Source organism: Calonectris borealis, chromosome 20 (assembly GCF_964195595.1).
Source record: "Calonectris borealis chromosome 20, bCalBor7.hap1.2, whole genome shotgun sequence".
NCBI classification, from domain to species: domain Eukaryota; kingdom Metazoa; phylum Chordata; class Aves; order Procellariiformes; family Procellariidae; genus Calonectris; species Calonectris borealis.
This window is the reverse complement of record NC_134331.1, coordinates 1,070,121-1,091,591: the sequence shown is the minus strand read 5'-3', so window position 1 is coordinate 1,091,591 and position 21,471 is coordinate 1,070,121. Positions and strand designations below refer to the sequence as shown.

General features: G+C 51.7%; 2 protein-coding genes across 21 annotated transcripts in view; both read right to left on the bottom strand.

Annotated features, from left to right (window-relative positions):
* Positions 1–3,894: 3,894 nt before the first annotated feature.
* On the bottom strand, positions 3,895–16,845 carry ENDOV (endonuclease V). Of its 15 annotated transcripts, none has more exons than XM_075169332.1 (9): positions 16,403–16,845; positions 15,726–16,038; positions 14,407–14,541; positions 13,928–13,967; positions 13,713–13,825; positions 13,535–13,603; positions 12,745–12,873; positions 6,452–6,528; positions 3,895–5,372 (listed from the first exon to the last, which is right to left on the bottom strand). In XM_075169332.1, the coding sequence occupies exons 1-9, from the start codon at positions 16,843–16,845 to the stop codon at positions 5,342–5,344; spliced, it is 1,350 nt and encodes a 449-aa protein (XP_075025433.1). In that variant the 3' UTR covers positions 3,895–5,341. The 15 variants fall into 15 exon arrangements, 12 of the variants coding, with proteins under 12 accessions (XP_075025433.1, XP_075025436.1, XP_075025440.1 ...); XM_075169335.1 differs by having other exon boundaries at positions 3,895–5,369; XM_075169339.1 differs by having other exon boundaries at positions 15,726–15,897.
* Positions 16,846–16,879: 34 nt separating this feature from the next.
* RNF213 (ring finger protein 213) overlaps positions 16,880–21,471 on the bottom strand; it is a 56,551-nt gene continuing 51,959 nt past the window's right edge. For all 6 annotated transcript variants that reach the window (XM_075169319.1, XM_075169323.1, XM_075169325.1 and 3 more), the window contains 8 exons: positions 21,229–21,312; positions 20,116–20,296; positions 19,790–19,991; positions 19,569–19,646; positions 19,056–19,253; positions 18,159–18,248; positions 17,850–18,028; positions 16,880–17,340 (listed from right to left, as the gene is read on the bottom strand). In XM_075169319.1, the coding sequence (XP_075025420.1) occupies positions 17,187–17,340; positions 17,850–18,028; positions 18,159–18,248; positions 19,056–19,253; positions 19,569–19,646; positions 19,790–19,991; positions 20,116–20,296; positions 21,229–21,312 (1,166 nt within the window). In that variant the 3' untranslated portion in view covers positions 16,880–17,186. The remainder of the gene's footprint in view (positions 17,341–17,849; positions 18,029–18,158; positions 18,249–19,055; positions 19,254–19,568; positions 19,647–19,789; positions 19,992–20,115; positions 20,297–21,228; positions 21,313–21,471) is intronic.

Sequence of the window (21,471 nt, the reverse complement as noted above, 5' to 3'; positions counted from 1 at the left end):
GGTTTGCGTGGAGAAGCTCTTAAGCAGCCTTTGATCTGCCTCTAACTGTGTGCAGGGCTGAGCCCGACCTGCAGGAGCCAAGCTTGCAGTGAGGAGGCTCCGCATGGGGCAGCTCAGGTTTAATTAAGCCAGTGCAGGCTGCGTCTGTTGATGAGTCTAAAGCACGACAGCCAGAAAGGGCTCTCCAACATGTGCATCTCAGCAGGGCGAGTGACTCCCTCCAGCCTCCCCACTAGTGAAGCCAAGAAACGGTTCCTGCTTTAATTACCAGCTTCCTGGAGGCAGGAGCTGGCTGCAGGGCAGTGCCTGGGAGCCCTGGGGGGACACGCAGCCCTCTCCTCGCTGCCGTGGCTCGCAAAGCCACCCGGCCACGTGCCCCGCACACAGATGCCGAGCACGGGAGGCTGCACAGGCCAGGCAGATCCAAGCGTTCCCAAGAACAGGCAGTTCTTTAAAGCTTTCCTACTCACACATCCCCTCCCAGCAGCATGTTCTCACACAGGGGAGGGATTAGGCATGCTCCACACCCCCAACGACTCCAGCAGGAACCGTTTTGCAGAGCTGTCTCAGTGCCACATCTCTTACGGAAGGCACAGCAGGGCGTCAGGAAATCCAAACCCACACGGCATATCCCAACAGTACAGGCTACGGAGCAGCCACCCGGAGCAGAGCGGGAGGATGCTGGCAGCAGAGGTGGCAGATTAGTTTAATCAAAGGTGGTCAGCCTTAATCCATCCTCCAGGCACACAGCAGAGGTGTTAGGGCACGCTATTTCACTGTAGTGAGAAGCTGAAGAACTATCCCAACAACCTTCTCCTTTTTACAGAGCCCCCACCGTAGCCACAAGAGAGGATTCAATCTCCTTCCTTCATCTCTCCATCTTCTTCCCCTTCGGTTTCACTCCATTCTACTTCTTCCCATCCATGTCCCAGATTTTTGCCAGCCCTTAGTTACTTACATTGAGCAATTAGCGCTGGTGAACAATTCTGCCCCAGCTTGCAGCCCTTGCTCGCACCCGGGAGGCATCGCTGCACGGCCACATCCCTGCTGTGAGTGCCAGGGCTGTGGTCGCAGCAGGCACGGCTGCTGCTACCCCGCAGCTCCAGCCCCGCACCCTCTCCACCAGCAGCACTGGGGAGTCACCAAGCAGTGAGACCCATTCAGGGACTCCTGAGCAGTCACAGATAGAAATGTTAAGGAGAAAAGCATCCTTGGTGATAACAAAAGGCAAGTCAGCAATAAGTTGTTGGGAACCGGAGAACAAATACTTAACACCCAGAAAAGCTAATTTCCAGCAAATGGAGAGTTCAAAAGGAAGAGAGGTGTATGTGTTTACTTAGGAAGGACACTCAGGCTCTAGTCTCTGAGTTTCTATTAAGGGAGGTTTCATGCATTACAAAGCGATTTTCCCTTCCCTAGTTTATAAGCCAATTAGATAAAGACCAAGTTAATCCCTTATTGTGTTCAGAGAGCCACAAGTAGACACCAAACCCGGAGATTAGTCAGTTTGTTTAACCGCCTCCCCAGGTTTTGGCCGCTGAGAGAGCGTCGCACAGTGCAGGTAAATACTAAACCCAAGCAGAACAGAGCTCTCGGCTCCACGGGCTCTGCAGAGAGGGCTGCGAGGCCCCACCACGAAGGCAACCCCCGTCTCCCCCCAACCCTGTAAAGGTGACTTTAATCCAAAGTCATCTGATCTCAGGAGTTTACCTGCACTCAGAACAAGGAGAGTGCAGCGACACACCAGTTCACACAGTGGGAAGCGGCAGCGATGCCTGGGAGAAGCAGTGCCTAGTAATGCTTTTTGTCTTTTGGGGGTTGGTTTGTTTGTTACTGTTGGCTTTTCCCCACTTCACCCCTCCGGGCAGAGGGAGGCAGGCTGCAGCGCACAGCTCAGCTGAAGACAGCAGCGTCACCAGCCCCAGCTCCCGCGCAGGGTGACCGCGCAGGGTGACCGCGCACCAGAAAGCCCCGAGTCCAGCAGGAGGGAGCAACCCCCAGCTGGGGAGCCAGCACAGCAAGAGCCCCACATTCCTATCGAGGAACGACAGGGGCTCAGCGTAGCCCAGCTCACATCTTTTGCTGCAGAACCTCCACAAAGTGGCACACTCCAACTCATGGTCAAACACCAACCAGAAGCACACAAAATCGCCAGTGTATCAGGAGAGCTTAAAACTGCAGACACTCACCCACTTGAGCTGCGCAACCAGGTCAGGAGGAGCTGCAGTCCCAGCTGCTGAGGAAACCCCTTTTCTAGGAGGGCAATCCCCAGAGCACAAACTGCTCTGCTCCTCCACAGACCCCTCCTGTGGCACAGCTGAGCCAAACGAGGTGCTTCAGCACCGCTGAGACAGATTTGCAGCAGGAGTGGCGTGACCCAGCATTTGGGATGAGCCTGGGCTGCTCCTGTGGCACCCCAGCACAGGGAGGCTGCTCCCTGGGCCAGCAAAGCCCAGGCCAAGGCAATCAGCACAAAAAAGATGGATTTCTCTGGTGTTCTGCCCACAAGATCTAAGAAGCACCCACTCCCTGCCCTCAGCGTGCCGTATGTGCCTGAATTTGTGAAGGCTTTACCAGTCCCCGTGGTTTAGTGAAGTTGCTGCTTCACATGTGGTTGGAATGAGAGATGGATGAACCGTTCGCTGCTGGCAGCGGTCCCGTGGCGCCCGGGAATTGCTGGGAAAGGTCCCAGCCCAGTTCCTCCCATTAAGAACTCACTAGTTAACACCTCTGCCCCTACCAGTTAGGGGGGTCCTGCAGGGCTCACCCCAAGTCCAATAGTTTTGGCAGAAAGGGAATGGAGGGGGTGTGTGCTCAGCGCTGCAGGCACCCAGCCGTGTGACAAGGGGGGAGCGCAGGAGGTGATTTTAGGGGGCGGGGTGTTCCCATCCCAGCAGACCTTCGCTGTGCACAGCAAGCCCTTCCTCGTTAAGCCAGATTGAGTTTCCTGTTGCGGGGAGAGCGGGCCACCGCTGCTCATTACACGACTAATACTCCTCCCTCACAAGAGGTCACTGCCAGGGTCCCCTCCCCATCACCCCTGGGAGCTGGGAAGCGGCGTTTTGGCTGGGCTCCCGCTGCCCCCCGGACAGCTCTGGGTGTCTTCACAGCGGATGGGGGAGGCGGCAGCACCGGGGAGGCTGTTCCCGCGGCATTCGGCTGTTTCACTGCCTTCTCAAGCTGGCAGTCGGCGGGGTTGCTTTTTAGGAGGCTCCTCTCCACACTGTTCCCTCGAGACAGGGGACGCGGCAGTGTCAGAAGAGGTGCTGTGTCCGTGGCGCTGGGAGCGAGGCGAGAAGGCTGCCCTCGTGTCCCCCCGGCCAGGGAGGGCTGCCCACCAGCCTCCCGCACCCCTGTCCCCTGCCAAAGCCAGCGTCAGATGCAAACCCAAATGCTTCCTCTTACCCTGGCCTGCCGGGCAGCCCCGCTGATCCCACACACACCGCCGGGATCAAAGGAGCATGCCTTCACTGCGACGTTTTTTCCTCCCCAGTCTGTGTCCACCCACGTAACAAACTCCCGTGTGAAAATGGCTTTGAGGCTTCCCAGGAGGTGGCACGCTCCTTCCCAGGGCCTGAAAACTGCATCTGATTCTGGCTTTGTCTTAAAACACATCAATCAGCAAGGTTTTTTTGGGAAGGACCCTATCAGCACCTCTCCCCCTCTTCAACACTCCCGAGGACCAGCCCAACAGAGCTCCCCAAACGGGCCCCCGGGAGCCAAGTTTGTGGCTTCCTCCCTTTCCCCCACCCGGGTTTCAGGGTGTAGCAGTGAGGAGGAACCAGCCCAGACTCCATCAAGCAGATGCTGCAGGGACACGCGGAAGGGGCTGAATGTCCTCTATACCCAAAGCAGCACCGAGACTGAGGTGGCGGTGAGAAAAGAGCAACAAAAGTTGTAAGATAAATTTATGCAAAAGTGAAGTGCTTGGCAGCATTTAAAACAGACACGGGAGTCCTGACCCTGGGCACCCCTCTCCAGTCCCAAGAAAACATCCTTTTTCCTCTTCAGGCTGGAATCTTACACAGCCATGTTTTAAATCAACATGCCAGAGTTTGGGCTGTATTCAAGAACTCATATATCTGCTCCAATTTGCTTTGGAAATGGTCAGGAATAACCTGCCGTATACAACCAGGAACCCACACCTTTGGAGGAAAAGCTTTAGCCCTGCAAATGGGACAAGGCTCACTGTATTGATTCAGGGATAGAAACTTTGTTCTGTGCTCTGCTGTTAAAGCAAAGCTTCACAAATGGTTTAACTGATGGGCGTTGGTCCAAGTGTCTGGGCACAGAGAGCTTCCTCCCGACCTGACACAGTGCTCCCAGTCCACCCAGACTGCAAAAACTCAAGCCTGGGATCTGGCCACCCGGACGGATTTGTGTATTAGGAAGGACCTCCCTCCCCATTCTCCTTGATGGGAAATTCTCCTTTCCCTTGAGATGCTCCTTCCGTGAGATCCCCTGCCTCAGTCACTGCGGAGAGGGCCACAGTAGCACCAAGCAAGTCTGGGTACCATAACGCCCTTCCATCTGAATCATGCGGCAGCAGCAATGCAGGCCAAGTTCCCACCAAGACCAGCAAGACCAGAGCACCACGTGCCCAGCACAGATAATGACCCGCACACAGCCCCCGAGGTCTGGTCACGGCTGCTGGCACCAAGGCAGCAGGCACGCAGCAGCCACTGACACCAAGCAGACAGAAAGCTTCTCAGGTACTGGAGCTCAGACCTCCGAGCCTCTTCAATATCCGCAGCAGACTGTTGGCTCTGTCCCCTCCCTCGTGAGTCACACGCCCACCTGAAACACAGCGTCCTCTGCCCGTCTGTCAGGGCCAGCCGGAGCTGCGTACTGGGCTTCTGTTCCCCGGAGACGTGCAAAGTGAGCGTGAGAGTACAGGCTGCAGGGACTGGGTGGAAGCTGTTCCAGAAACGACAAGAAGGGAAGTCTCTGTGCCACAGAGGTGTGGTGGGAGCCAAAGGCCAGCTCTGGAGTTTGTTTCTAAGTTAAGTGCCTCAGCATCTCTTTGTAAATCACCTCCTGCAACTGCCCAAGTACTCAAGTAAGTTGTAGCAAACTTACAAGTGTACCTTTGCTTACACAAATATTTTTACCATGCTGAAAAATCAACCCTGAGAAATACGCCCTAAACATTATCCTTGAAGAGAAGCTGGTCTGCCTGCCCACCAGAACCACGCACAGTGGCTGGCGTTGTCCTGCCTGCCACGGCCTTGCGCTGCTCTCCCCCGGGGTGGCACTCGGCTGTTGCACTTGACGGAACCACAGTCTGGGTGGAGGAGAGGATCCAGTGAAGAGGAGCCCTGCAGTTTCTTCTGGCATCAGACTAATCATCCAGTTCAGCCTCCTTTTTTCTGCTAGGAACAAACACAAGGAAGGGTCACAGGCTTAAAAAAAAGTAGAAACCAAGAAGACCAAATAACTGTGTCACTTGGTGAATGAGGGGCTCAGATACACAGGTTTTGAGATATATGGTCATAAATGGAATGAGTTTGGTTATTCTGCTGCACGAACCTCCAAACTAGCCAGCCTTTGTGTGAGCTTCAGCATCTGCCACGGCAGGAAGGTGTAAGAGGTGTTAGAGATGAAGCTCCAGCACAAACAAGGGACACCCAGCCTGGCACTGCACAAGGCTACCCCCATGGCCTGGCCACGCTGTGCAACTGCCACTACAAGAGCAGAGAAAGCCCCTTCTTTTGCTTCTGGCTGCGTGACTCAAAGATAGAGGAGCTGAGCAGAGCGTGATGAGTTGCACCAGCCAGGTGTCCTAAGGAATCACAAGAGCTGCCTCAGTCAGCGTAAGTAATCCCTCGTTACTGCCACCAGCAACCTTCACTCCTTCTGGTCCACCAGGACCCTCAGAGCAGAGTGGGCTTTGAGTCCTGACACGCTTCATTCATCCCTGAGCAGCTCTTCAGGCTGCTGCTATCTGCGTGGGTCTGAGGGAACCAACACCACTCCCGTGAACTATGCTGAAGAGGCAGTGTAGCCACAACACAAGGAACTCCTGCGTGTCAGTGGACTTGCTATAGATTTACACCGTTTAACAGAGCAGCCGCTGGCCTGCATTACGTAAGAGTGGGGGAGTCTGACCCTCCCCTTGCTTTCTGGGGGCAGAAACCGGCTCCCTGCAGGGTATTTCTGTTCACCCTCGTGTCACACCTGTAGGCGTTAGTGCTTTGCTTATCGCAGGCACTGGAAACAGACCAAATCCCCAACGACCTTCCCCAGCCTAGGACAGTGCTCTGCGGAAGAAACATGTGAAGTAGCATGGCTACAATCACCAGAAATCACCCTTTATGGAGGCAGCATATGTCCTGATGTCACTTGAGCTCACCTTGTTACCCCGTCTGTCCCTTTAATGCCATTACTGAAGATCATTACATGAGCAGATCCCCTTTGGAGAGGCAGCTGCTTGGGCTGCCCACACACCTACCTCTCTGGCCCAGATGATATGACCTCCAGTGGTGAACACAGCTGCTTCCGAATATACTCCCTCGATCTAATATCAGCCTGGAATTAAGGAGGAAAATGAGTGAAAAAGGATTGATCAGCCTGCTTGGTGCCTCCCCTTTGTTATCTCAGTATGCCGCTGCAGCCCCTGATGTCAGTACATCACAAATAGCTCTTGTACGACTGTGCTGCAAAGAGGAACCTGCCTGTTTCTTTCCTTGTTTGGTTTCTGTGCCTCACTGCAAGCTGCTTGGGAGAATGAAGACTTAAAATGAAGAAACGAAGAAACAGAGGGTCCTGGACCAAACAGCCTTCCTGGAGTACAGTCCATTTCAGAAGCAGAAACGTCATTCACTGAACCCTTGCTGTCTGTCCCTTTACTTCTCACAGGAGTAAGGAGGTGAGACACTGGGCACAGACAGTTCCTGCCAGCCGGTGCCTAAGGTCTGCTCAGCCCTGACCTACCCCAAGCACGGCACGGCAGGATGAACAGCCAAAGCAGGACCCAGACCGGGCTTCCTCAGCAGATCCCGGCTGCAGCTGAGTGCAATCAGCCTTCACCAAGGGTCCCTATGAGACCCAGCGGATGAACTAGCGCAGGCTTCCAGCACACACTGCAGTGCAGTGAGCCTTCCTGCAGCAAGCACCGACAGCTAGAATCCCTCACCTTACACCTGCACTGAATGGCTACTCCTCATCGTCCAGGGATGTGACGGGCCAGCAAGGATTTCCAGAGGCTTAGTAAGAAGAGGCGTTCACTGGCAAAGGGAGAGTTGCTGAGGAGACAGGCTCTTCCGTTTTGCCCTGTCTCTACGCCAGAACTGCAACTCCTCTTTCATGAACCCTGGCAGCAGAGCCAGGAGAGACCTGGGAGTCCGAGAGTGGTCTAGTGCTTTCATCCTTTGAACCAACCCAAATCACTTCTTCCACATGTAGGCACCTCCAAATGCAATGCAGGAAAATGTAACAAGCAGCTAAGCTCCTCCACAGGCCTTCCCCAGCAATAGCTCATCACTGTCTGATGAGAGATGGAACAGACTTGTTAGAAAATTGAGGGCAGGGTAAGTCTTCCTTCCCTCAAGAGGAGATACTCCAACAAGTAAACCAGCTCTCCCATTGAACCAACAGAAGCTGCTCCACCACGCTCACTCTGTAAAGGGATCACATGCCGTGATCACACGCAGGTCTCCGCAGTGCTGAGGAGTTCCTGTGCATCAGCAAAATGCTCGCAGATAAAGATGCCCAAAACAAATGCCTCCCCTTCAGCCCAGGACTCTGCCCACCCTTCTATTTCTTGGGATCTTCTTCATCCCTTTTGCTCAAAGCTATCAAAATCCTTCAGCCTATATTGATGTACAAAAGCAGTATGTCCCAGGCCCTCAGAAAGTTGTTGGGAGTGCCAAAACCATACGGACGTGAAGGCAGATCTCTGCAGCACTGCAAGGCAATTTAGCATGAGACAGTGGCTCATAGATCCCTCCTCAAAAGATGGGGAACTACTGGAGCATTTTATTGACTTTTCCCAGAGCAGCAGAATGCCCCATGGACTCTGCTGCAATAACCTTCACTGTACAGCGAGTGGAACAGAAGCTGTGGCCCAGGACTATGCTAACAGGGACGCCCCCCGGCATTGCAACAGGTGCAGGCTGCAGCCTCCAGGCTCACAGCGCTCCAAGAACATCCATGGTCGTTATAGCTGCGACACTGTGATGTTCCCAAAGGATTAGCTTTTCTGGTCACTCCTCAGCTGAGAAATGGGAGTCTGCCCTCCACAGGAAACTGTAAATTGAGAAGGGAAACAAGGCTATGGAAAGGGCTGTGAAGAGTTTGGGAATAGGGCAATCCAGCAGGCGAGCTCTCAACAGGACATGGGATGAAAAGAGAGAAGTTGGCATTGCCCATTCTTGTACCCATCCCTTTCCTTCCTCTGTTCCAGCAGTGGTATGATGCAGCAACAGATGGAGAAGCACACCACTCGTCTGCTGCATATCCTTTTCCCTAGGCAAGAGCCTGGCTCATCCTGCCTATATGCCTGATGGGCTGGCTGTGCGATGGTAATTATGCAGCTACAGCAGGTAAAAACATCCACTAAAAGCAGAGACAAAACACAAGCACATTCTTGGCTCTATCGCTTCTTGGCAGCAGTGGCAAGGCAAGTGACTGACACACCTTTCACACTGTCCTACCTCACGGCCCAAAGGCAAAGCTGCCAAGGAAGACAACGGGAGCAGTTTACGTGCCAGGCCGTATCCGTGCTCTGGGCTCTGCTTTCCAGTACCAAAATCAAAAGGAGTAACGTTGAGACTCTACCAAATTCATGGTTTACTGCCCTCCTCTCTTGAAATTGAGCTTGGAGCCATCACCAAACCTCACCAAACCCATCCTCATGCAAGTTTCCAGTTCCTCCCTTCCTCTTCTGATACACTCTCCTGTGACACGAGCCCTCCTGAGCTCACCAGGAAAACTACATTGCTGTGTCTTATCAGCAATGCAGGATAGCATGTGGTCAGAGTGGGGCAAGGAGAACACCAAATCCCAAGAGCTATAGAAAGTGTTGCTGGACATTTACAGGATGTTCTTGTTCCCCAGAAGTGTTATTGTTCAGCTTTCCGGTGCACAAGACTCTTAGATGCTATCACAAGCATGCAGATCCTGGGCTCTTGGACAACTTCGAGAATCGGCAGTTGATTTTTACATTCCCTCAAAGTTCCTTTCTTTTTTAGAAACTTCCTTTCTCAAAAACACTGCTTTGCCCTGACATTTTAGAACAGCTGCTGTGCCCCACCTCAAAGGCAGAGTGTCTCTCTCCACTTAAAAAGCAGTATGTGACCTTCCCAGCTGGAAAAGCTTCACAGCATATGATGATCATGCTAATAAAGTGGGTTAACGCATCCCCAGTGGCTGTCCTTGAAGCATTTGCTACTCTCATCACTGTTCTACTTCTGAAGAGTCTCTCCCGTACCTCAAGAAGCTCCCACCGCCCCTCCATCCCTCCGCTCCTAGTCAGACTTCTCGGGTGAAGGCTCTGCCTCCTTACTGCTGGAAACGCAGCTCCACAACTGCTTAACGATTCTGCAAGCTCGAGAATGAAAAATAGTTACATAAGGGGTGGTTTGTTTGGGAGATTTTTTCCCTTCTCTCTATAATTGGACAGTTTCATAACTGAACTGACAAATAACTTTGATCACTCTTCAGAATAAGAGATTACGTGATGTATTTTATAACAAGGGAAGGAGGTTGTTCAATAGAGTCCCTACTGGGAGACCAAGGTAGCAAGAGTCACATCTACAAACTATTTTTCTAGGGAAGAAAAACCCCAACCACGTTCTGCTGATAACATAAGCTAATGCTTGATTAGGTGGCAAGTTACTGGCCAGTCCTCACTCCTAACGCAGTGCTGAGAGACAGCTTAACCCAGCGTATTAACCAAGAGGCTAATCAATAAGATGGATAACTGTCCCGTAATAATCCTCACAGATTGTTTCTATTTTCAGAGGAGACTAGTGCTGGCATTAGGGTCTGGAATTGTTGCTTTTCCTATTTTATGAGGGGCAGTGGTGATCCCTGTGCACACAGCAAGCTTGCAGTGGGGGGTACATCTGAAGGGAGTTGGAGCTTCAGGGTATCAGCTACTGACTTCCCCGCTGGGCAGCAGGAGCTATGCACAGAGAGGAGAGGGATGATGGCTTATTTCTCAGTTCTCCTAAGGGCAAGCGTTTAATATTTCACGCGAAGCGACCTGCAGAAATTCGCAGGCCTACTGCTGTCCTTCTTGGTGGGCTGGAGCAAGCCCAGGCTGTCCCATCAGCCACATCCTGAGCCAGCAGGAACCAGCTGGGCAAGGTGCCAGCTGCAGCTAAAAGGATCATCAAGTGAGCTGGAGGCTGGTGTGCAGCCAGCCAGGAACCTGGAACAGCGAGAGCAGGAGAATCAGTCCCAGTGCAATCCCCGTCAGCTGGAGAGTGTTAAAGCTTCTGTTTCCCCGCTGTGCGTGGGGATCCTCCCCTCCAAGCAGGCTTGGAGCGTGGGCAAACACTGGAGAGGAGTTCTGACCTCTGCCAGAAGTAGGCAAGGGCACTTGCTCTCAGGAGGGCTTGGTATTGTTCCAGTGCCACTCAGTTTGAATGCTTTGCTTATTATTCTGGGATGACAGCTCCTGCCTACCTCAATCCCTGTCTGGGAAGCTCCAAATGACCAACTCGCTGCAGAAGAACCTCAAAATCTCACAAGCTGGCTGGACAGAGAGATCACCCCCATGCAAGCAAAATTCTCCCAGACTGGCCTTGCACTTACACATGGAATAAGGACTAAGTGGGATGTAAATACTGATTGTAGGTGCTAACGAACTTCCCTCTTCTTTCTCTGAAAGAACCCTTCTCTCACCTGCATCACAGCCACAGTTCCTTTGGCAGCACAACGACATTGTGGGCTGAATGCAAATCAAACCCTTTCTGATCACTGCCTAGATAGCGTTGCATGCCCAAGAAGCACAACATACCCTATACAGACTGGCCAGCCATACCTCTAGGAAAGCAGGAGGTTTAAGTTCCCACAACAGTTGCACAGCACTACACATGCTGCAGCATAGTACTGCCTTCATATAGCCATAAACAACACAGCCTCGAGAAGGTATGGGCAGCTGAGCTCTCTTAAGAGCATTACACTTCTAGGGCTACCAGAACTTACAAACTAAGAGCTAATGATCCAGAAGTCTTTCACGACACTGGGAAAGCCATAAGCACATCATCCATCAAGTCTGCAAGCTTGTTCTGGGGACACACCATAGCAAAAAGGCCAAGTCAGTCACCCACAGCAGGACTGCCTGCAGCCTTCTACTTCCTAACTCCAGCTTTAGGTGCTCAAGAGCTGAGGCTTCCAGCACTGCCCTGTGTCAAGATCTGTGACAGTTACCACACAGAGGAACTGTGACGGGGAGAAGTCCCATGGAAAGGTTTAAGTGTCCGTATCTCCTGCCATTCCTCTACCTCTACAGTAAACACACTCCCTTTTGGATCTTTAATCTCTCTGTAAGAAAAGCAACAACAATTCATTCCATTACTTCAAATAAAGGTCATAGTTAGAGAACTGGAAGAGTCTCAGAACATAGACAAATACTGGAGATAGCTGGCAGTGAAATGAGGGTGATGAAAAGCTCCAAGACACCTTTTTGTTTCCAAAGGGAATGCTTTTCCCCTTTTCTCTGAACATGCCGAACTGCAGAGCTAGCTCAGAGCTCTGCGGAGGCATCTGTCCCTTGCTGGAAGAGATTACATAAGAAGATCTATCAGCCTACTCCCGTCTGGCAGGTCGTGGTTTATGAGATCAGAAACTCCAGTTCTGGTATGGACACTTCGAGGTTTGTTTTGCTCTAAGGTGTTAGATTTTTGTCTGGTTTATAACTATAATACTCTCTTTTCAGATGAGAAGCTCCTGTGTGCAGAGACTGCACAACAGCCCTCAGCAGGATCCCCTCAGTGCTGCTCTGAGGAGCTGCAGAGCAAAGGTGGCCAGAGACCTGACAAGCACGGCGGTGTAGCAACGCGAACGGCGTGTTCCAGGGCAATGTTACGAACACGGACATCTGAACGGGCCCTGCTCCCTGGACGGTCGCTGGGTCTGGCCTGCCTGAGCCACTAACAGCAGGGTGACCCTGAGAGAAGGGAAGCACTTGTCAGGCTAGAAGTCCTGGAGGCTTTACACTTCTCCAGATCCTTTCCTCAAGCCCTGCTGCGATTTAATTAGTCTGAAGCTGAGCCTTGGTGGCAGCTGCGGCTCACTGACGGCGATCCAGTGCTGTCACCTACTGGCTGGCTGCTGCCCCAGAGCCTGCAGCTCCTTGCGGAGTGCAGTAGCAGGGAAAAGCCCGGAGGAGCAGCACTGCGGTCTGTGCTGGGCTCAAAGTGCCCAGGAAAACTGCATTTCCAGCTCCTGTATATTAACATCAGCATCCCAGAAGTTGCCTGCAGAGAGGAACCAAGAAATCAGTCAGGCTGGGTCTGCAGTAAGGGCTGCGTGCACTTCGGGCACTGCGTCAGAAGAACAAGCAAGGAAGAAGAAATGATCAGTCAACTACCACATAAACAACAATACAACAGGCTGGGGAGAACAGGCCAGCAAGAAGGGTGCCAGCTGCAGAACTGCCAGTTGCAGATGAGCGGCAAACAGGCTCTGAAACATCGCCATAGGCTTGGCATCCACCGCCCCCTCCACTGCCTGCTTGCCTGCTTCCCCACTCCAGGCCTGCCTTCCCCTTCCTCAGCTCCCCTGCTTTTGTACCTGACGGATGGGCTCCGGGATCCGGTACCTGCAGCAGGACTTGACTAGACGCACGGCTGTCTCCAGGCGCACCCTGTGACCCACAGAGATATAAAGCGGCTTAGAGCTGCTGTTGTAGCTACGCAGGACCTGTGCATTCAGAAACAAGAAAGATCAAATACTTAAGAGGCTTATTTTAACAAATACAGAGTGGCAGATGGATTATAAGCTAGCCAGTTGCCTTCAGAAGGTGGGATGGTGGCTCTGTATTTGGTAACTCCCAGCCCTCTTGATCCTCTGCTTCCCAGGATCTCCTCATAGGGACTGTTTGCCCTTTTGAACCCCTGTGGCCCTTCCCCAAATGCCTCACACCGCTCCGGGAAGCAGCGAGACTTGCTAGTGCAGACTATGTTGAAGTAACACCAGACGCAGGAAGCTTCTTACATCTGCCCGTTTCCTGTGCAGCGCTCTTCTGAGTCAGATGCTCCCAGATTGCATCCTGGTAAGCTGCCACAGAACTGGCACCTCTCCTTGACTGTGGCTGACGAACGGGGGTGCTGGAGCATGGCGCCTCAGATGCCATAGCCACGGACATGAATATATCCAACACCTGCACTGTCAACTCCTTCTACTAACGTCTGAGCTGACAGGAAGGGGAAAGCAGTGTAACTGGTCACCTGTTCACACCGTGTCTCCCTGAACCAGTATCACTGAGACAGTCCACTATAGAGACAACGTTCCCCAGTGCTCCCAGCTACACAAAGCTGCAAGACTTGATGGCCAAACGAACAGGAAACTCCCCGCAGCTTACCATGCCCAGGACTCTGCCCGAAGTGCCTGTCAGGGGGAACGTATCTCCTTCCCTCTGCAAGGAACGAATCTAAGGATAAACACACACGGGGTCAGTTGGTTAGAAAGTACTTGTACGCAGTTGTCCCAGCTCTCTTGGGATATTAAAGAGTGGAAACAAATTCCCAACCTGGCCTAACCTGCTCTCTGTGCAGCTCATCCCTGACCAAGCCATCCACCTGCAGGAGGTTCTTGGCCACTCCAATGCATGGTAGATCCGTCAGGACCCCAAGGTGACAGGCCACACCAAATCCTGCCAACAACGAGTCACTGTAACTGCAGGACACCAGAGAGCAGGAATCTCAAGCGGCAACACAGGGACTCTGGAGAGCAGGGCTCTCCAGTAAAGTCCTACCTCTGGGATGGAGCAGGCCATTCCCGTCTACAAGAAGTACCTGAAAAAGCCAAAAAAGAAATGTTATTTCCTGTGCAGCGAGCCACTCCAATAAGCGAACAGTGATGCTGGCCCTGTGAGGAAGGAGAAGTCTCTCTCAGTTCTTTTACTTCGCTCTATAAGGGTCTTCCTGCGGTGCTGTCTACACCTGACTCTAAATGATCAGCAGCATGAGCTCTTAGTGGCTGGCAGCGCTCTTCACTGGTGCCGCACACAGAATGGGACTCCCGTTGCCAAGGGAGGCCTGGCTGCTCTTGGCTTAGCATCCCTGTCTCTAAGGAAAGGGCAATAGATGCTTCAATACAACTCTGACACTGCACTTTCCGCCCTGCCAGTGGAAAACAGCCAGACAGTGCGGTCTCAGGAGAGGGAGGAACACCTTTTAGCAGTACTCTGCGCCCTCATGACATCTCAACTCGGGACAAAGAAATACGCCACACCTGAGGTTTGAGCTTGGGCTCCTCCTGCTGAAGTCTCTGGACAGCTTCCACCAGGAAAGGGACCTCCCGGAAGGCCAAGAATCCTGCCACGTACGGGGCGCTCACAGCCACCATCCGGCAATCCTCGTACAGCACCTGGGAGCAGTGGGACAGTGCAGAGACAATGACCTCCAGGACTTTGCTGGTTAGTTCCTGACTGTTTCAGAGGCAACTCCTCTGGCTGATGTCCCTTGCTCTCATCTTTTTTTAAAATACTCTGCTTCTGGATCTCTCCCACAAAGCCAAGGCCATTGGGTTGTGTCAGTCTGTCACTCAGAGAAAGGGGTAGATAATGGACTGCTGACAGAAGAGGGCTGGACGTCACCTGCCATACCCTGCTTGAGAGTGAAGTCCTTGAAATAAAATTAGGACAGCTCTTCAAATACACAGTGGGGGACCTCAAAGTTCACACAGTCAGAGCATTATCAAAGGGAGTCTGTCTCTGTGTAGGGACAGGCCAAAAGAAACCCTGTAAGACAGGACAAAGAAACGCTCGTGCAGGGCAAGTCAAGAATCAAGGCAGGATTTGAAATTCAGTTCATAAAAATCCCAGCGGCCTGCATCAAACTTTATTTCTCTGTTTGTTGTAGGTTTTACAGTTAAAAGATAATTTTTATTTCATTTTGAAAGCTGGGAAAGAGACCAAAAATCTTCATTAATTCAAGTAAAATGACTGTGGGATGTGGGATTCATGGTGGTTTTGAAAAGGCTTTTATATGTTACATCCCACATTACTAGCTGATTCCCAGCAAGAACTGACAAACAAGACATCTGCTGTTTGAGTGCTACAAATGCTTTAACTTCCTCTCTTGATTGGCACTGAGTAACAATGGTCCTTTTTGTCTCCTTCTGGTTAGCAGCTGAGACTGATTATATTCAATATACACCTAAACCAGTTACAGACTTCTGTGCCTGACCATGGACTGCATCTCATCACGGTATTTTTTGATTTACCAACTAACTTCAATGCATACTAAACCTATCCCTTAACGCCTCATAAATTCCCAGTAATCCTACAAACCTCTCACAATTAGGACCAGTTTGCATCGCATCTTCCCAAACTTATGTCTAAATCCTTACATGTGCTTTTTTCTCTGTTTATCTTTCTTGCAGAACATATGGTGGAGGCTTTGTTGAATATACACGTGACAACTTACTGATGTGCCGTGAGGCAGAGGCGCAGTAGATAATGGCCTTTGCGTAAGTCTTCTATTAAAAACCTCACGTTATCGCACAGCTGGACACAACCCTAAGGAGTGAGGTTGTTCACTTGCCGTTACCTCAAGAGCCGGGTAGCTGAGAACGACCAGGGAAGCGCAGGCGCTGGTGTCGTCTCCTTTGATGTAAGATAAGTCCACACCTCCCACTCTCTCCAGTCCTGTAAAACTCGCATCTTCCTGCCACTCCTCGGTGTCCTCCTCCACCACGCTGGCTTTTAACTGGGCCTGCTCGCTAGCGAAAGACCACCCAGCCGCCGAGACAGGGGTGCCCCTTTCTCCTCGGCTGCAGGCTGCTCCATCCCGCCCAGCCCCAACCGAACCACCCCGCGGGGCCGGGCGTGCCGGCAGGCCCCGGAGGAGCCCACGGACCCACCTACGGGGGCAGAGTCGAAGGGCCCCGTAACGTGTGGGGAGGCGGGAACCCCTCCGCTTTCTCCGAAAAGGGGAGACGGGGGATGCGACTCCCCTCGCTTCGGGCTTGTCCTCACACGAGGGCCGCGGGTGAGCGGGGCGGGCGGTGAAGGGGAGCCAAAGGAAGGGCCCGGTACCGAGGGGGAGAGAAGCGGGGAGCCCCGCCGGGCCCTCCCCGCCATACAAGGCCCAGCCCGGAACCCACAGCGGCCGCGGCGGGGAGCCGCGGGGCCCGGCCGAGCCCGCAGCGGCGCACGGTTGCCATGGCCACCGTGTCGTTCCCCCCGCCCCTCCCGGCGCATGCGCAGAGCGCCCCGCGCCGTTACCGTTCCCAGCGGCGGAGCGTGGCGTCCGGCGGCGGCTCCGCTGCGCGCCCCGACATGGCGCCGCGCCGGAAGCCCGTGTCACCCCCGTCACCCCCCCGGGAACGCGGGCGGAGAGCGGCCGTTCCGGCGAAGGAGGCGGGAGGAGCCGCGGGAGCGAAAACGAGCTTTATTAGCAAACGGCTCCCGGTGGTCCGGGAGAGGGGCCCTGCCCCGGAACAACGCGGCAGCGAGCACCGGCGAGGCGAGGGGAGGAGGGCAGCTGAGGGCTCCGCCGCAGCCCACGGCGAGAGGTTAAGGCAGTGAAGGAGCAGCTTCCTTCGGCGACTTTGTTTTTCCGGCGTGGTCCCAGTTCTCCAGGGGCGCTGAAGAGGCGCGGCCTCCCCGGGCGCAGGGAGGACGGCGGGGCGGGGAGGGGCGGCTGGGAGAAGGAGCCTGTTCTGCATCTTGGTGACAACTAGTCAAGAGAAATGCAGAGTGAAAAAAAAACCAACCACCTTCCCCAGGACTAGGGAATGATGCTTTTTAAAAAAATCCTTCATCTTTGTCAGGTGTTGGGGTTGTGGTTTTTTTATGATGCCTTCAAAAGCCTTCTGTTTCTCCACCATCCTTCTGATGCATGAAAGCATCTAATCTTTGCATCGTACGAAGTTAGTAAAAAAACCCCTCAAACCCAAAAAACAAGCCCAAAAAAACAATGCCCTGAGCTTCCAGAATCTCACAGACACCACGTGTTTGTGGCACTAAACCCCCTGTGCATGAGGAGGGTCAGGCAGAGCCCGTGCTGCTAGCTTTGCCTACGCTCTCTTTTGAAGAGAGCGGCTGCTCTCCATGTAGCAGTAGCGTGAGAGAGAAGAATCTCATCTGGGAACATCTCTTGCAGCTCTGTAGCTAACTCGGAGTCTTTTGCATCGAGGTAAGGAATGAGCGATTCCTTCAGGCTGGAAAACAAAGAGCAGAAGTAGTATTAATAGATGGTGTACAGCAAACTACAAATGCCACATAGTATTTTGTGTGGTAGGAATACACCAGCGTTAAGTATACACAGTTCTAACACATGCGTTCTGTAATGAGAAGGATTAAAGAGCCAGTCAGATTCATAGAGGCTAAAGAACCCAGAAATGGGAGGCCGCAGGTCAGAACCAAGCTGTTAGGGCCAAGCTGCTCCGAGGGCTCAGCCGAGTGACTGCAGGAGTGCTTGTGTTTATCTTCAGTGCTCATGAACAGCAGCTCCTGGTATATTCCAGCAGTGTGCCCAAAATAGCTCCTGTAAAATGAAGAAGAGTCATACATGCCAGAAACCGGCAGTGTGTCTTAGAACTAGCTGTGTATTCTTAATGTTGATGGTTGTGCTTTGTGTCCAGCAGGGCAGTCGTTTGCCAAGGGAACCATTGCCATCGCATGCGTTTTCAGAGGCGGAGAAGCTTAAGTTAGTAACAACAACTGTTACCTCCATGTGGGTCTGAATTCATCCACAGCTTGGACACGTCTCAGCTTCAGGACGATCATTTCGTGGAGCTCCTGCAGGAAGGTTTCCAGCCTTGATTGGACAAGGAAGGTGTTGAGGAGCTTGGCAATCTCTGGACTGAGCTCAGCTTTGTAGACTGTACTGACGTCTACAAAAGGATCCTAAAAATGCAGTGAGGGGGAAAAAAGAAAACACACCACCAAAAAACATATACATTGACCAACTTCATTGAGAGAAGAGGAAACAGCTGATTAGACACTGACGTTATCAGTGTACTTCAGTGTACTTTACCCTTTTGAGGCGCAGAAGCTGCTCAGATTTGCGGGTAGAGAGAAGTTGCCATAGGGCGATGTTGTGCTTTAGGTGGCATTGTCTAAGGGCCTGAAAGAAAAACACATATATGCAGTGAACCTGGATGCAAGGAATGTATTTAGGAACCTGTCCACACCCTGCCCATGCAGGTCAAAACTGCAGAGGAGCACAACCGCAGGGAGTTCATCAAGCCCTTTTAATCTGGGTGTAGAAGCCCATCTGCAATAGGCTTCTCTCTCCCTCTTCCCCATTTTGCCTCCAATAATCCATCTTTTTGGTATCATGAAAGAGTGGGAAAGTGATAGGCCTATGTCACACGTACTTGTCATAACATAGCGCCTTTGCCCTCTGTCAGTAAAGGGCCTCTTTTCACACATCATTAAGAGATAAAACCTTCCCCTATCACCACTTTTGAGAGGTAAAGGGATATTTTCAACCCTGCTCAGCACCAGGCAAGCCAGTGTCACTGAAAGCTGCCTCTTAATTGAAAGTTCTCTCTTTTCTCAGTTTCAGCATTGCAACTAATCATGCTGACACTCAACTGAGAATTCTCCTTCCTGGGGCTGACAGAAGAGCTTGGATCTGCAGGGAAGAGTTCAACCTTCTGCACATCTCGCACCTGACCTTTCTGTAGGGTTTTGCAAGAACCTGCTAAGCATCACAAGCTATTCGATGCTCCCACCTCGCAAACAGTGGTTGCAGGGGAAGTGAAAATTGTTCCCCCCCTCCACTGTTGAGTATGGTGGGGAGGGAATTCTATCATACGCCTTTTCAAGCTGAACTTTTGCTGGGCTTGGAGATCAGGCTGACTGGATTTAATATAAACTAGTGCAGTTTTTATCCTGTAAGAATAAGAGCTTTGCTCTCAGGACTCACCTGCAGTACATGAGGGTTTGTCTGATCACCCATCTGCAGAACTTCTTCTATGTAGTCAGTCAGAAGCATTTCAGCATTCTCTCCAGCCATGGCCAGGAATCCCAAGGTAATTTCAGTGACGGACAGAGCATCACAGACATCACTGTAAGACTGTAGTTCCCCACTGATCATGTTCATCACAGAACTGGGGAGAGCACTCTGAAAACCATGAAGTCAAAGCAGTTGCTAATATTAGTTTAGAGCTATTCCTTATTGCTGCTCAAGTTGCAAGAGTCATGGAAGACAGCAGAGCCCCAGATTTAGGAAACTGAAAATGCTTAACTATATCCCTTTCCTTTGTAGATCCTGAGTGACAAAAGAAGGCCAGTTTGCACATATTCAAGGCATGTCAAGAGATTAGTGGACAAGCTTTCAGAGCAGAAGAACGAGGCAAGTGACCAAAGACAAGCCTGACATTTCTTGGGATGTCAGGGGCCACATGCTTGCCCTGTTTCCTCCAATGCAGGAACCCACCTGATCCAGCTTATTCCTGACATCATTAAACAGCTGTTCATAATTCCGATCATGTCTGTACACGAGGGTAGGTATTCCCTGTCAGGAGAGAAACCCATGGTTGTAAAGCTTTGGTAACATTGCTAACCCTGCTACAGTGCATGCCTGGCTGCAGCAAACGCTGCAGGCTCCAACATCAGCCAAGTTGTCTGCAGAAAACATAGCTAGCTGCCTTCTCCTACCGTTAGGGTGATGAGTGGCTTCCCCTGCAGGAACTTGCTGACGACTTGCTGCTGGATCCTCTCCAGATCAAAGTCCTGCAACGTCTCCCCTCCCTTCTCCATGCTGTACTGGCAGTTGGACAAGATCAGAGGAATCAGGTCTCTCTCAAACTCATAACTGATCAAGTGCAGGTCAGCCACTTCTGATGGACTGATCAAGTACCTGCAGAAGAGAAGAGTCTCCGTTTAGAGCCAGAAGCCTTTATGAAGCAGGGAAAGCTGACTGTGTGGTAGCAGGTAATACAACAGAGTCCCCAAAAAAATGCCTAGTTGGAATAGCAACATACCTATCATCTTCCTTGATGTGTTTGTTCACTGAGTGGATAAAGTAATTGTGCAGACTAATGAGATAACTGGCTAAGGCTGTGGAGCAGAGGCCCAGCCCCCATCGACGTGGCAGAAGGACCTCAAGCTTGCTGTCCAGGGTCAGGTCAGCATCACAGTAGCCTTTAGGAAGCTTAATTTCCCCTGAAATAAAAGGCAGAGAAGACTGCTTGAGGTGGCCCAGAGCCACCCCATGATGAGCAAGCCTCTCCTGAGCTGACCCAGGTCAGGAGAAAGTATAAAACCTGAAAAAAGCAGTGCTCTTTCCATTACTTATAAACGCTAAAGGGAGCAAGTTCAGCGGAGAATACAACAAGAGGGAAACAAATTCTTCCATTTGCACGTAGAACTTCTTAAACCTTTAATGGCTGTTGTGGTTTAAGCCGGCAGGCAGCTAAACACCACACAGCCGTTCGCTCACTCCCCCGCAGCAGGATGGGGCAGAGAATTGGAAAAAATGTAAAACTCATGGGTTGAGATAAAGACAATTTAATAGGACAGAAAAGGAAGGGAAAATAACAATAATGATAACAGAATATACAAAACAAGTGATACACAATGCAATTGCTCACCATCCACTGACCGATGCCCAGCCAGTTCCTGAGCAATGTCCGTGCCCCCCTGGCCAACTCCCCCAGCTTTTTTTTGTTCAGCATGACATCATATGGTATGGAATATCCCTTTGGCCAGTTGGGGTCAGCTGTCCTGGTTGTGTCCCCTTCCCAGCTTCTTGTGCACTTCCAGCCTCCTCGCTGGCAGAGCAGTATGAGAAGCTGAAGAGTCCTTGACTTAGTATAAGCACTGCTCAGTTACAACTAAAACATCAGTGTCTTATCAACATTCTTCTCATCCTAAATCCAAAACACAGCACTATACCAGCTACTAGGAAGAAAATTAACTCTATCCCAGCTGAAACCAGGACTATGGGCAAGGTCAGTTTTGAGGATATGTCTCAGCATCACTGATGGGAAGAACCTGAATTGTTGAAGGGTAGTAGGAGAGGAGCATTGTCTGACAGCTGGCAAGCTCTTGCTTCCGTCACTCTCAAAACAGTGCTGGGAAAGAAAGGTACTCACCATTGGTGTCCAGTGAGCTTCTTAGCTTGTTCCAAACAGACAGAAACACATTCACTCTCCTCTGTAACAGGTCCCTCATCACATCTGAGGAATAACAGAAAGACGAATCATTGAAACACCTTTTACTGGCAACACCGTGAAACTCCGTAATACAAGAATTTTCAAAGCATACCACTGAACTCTAGGCAACTGCTCAAACAGATCAAGAGAGACTAAATAGACATTAAACAGTTTTCTAATGGT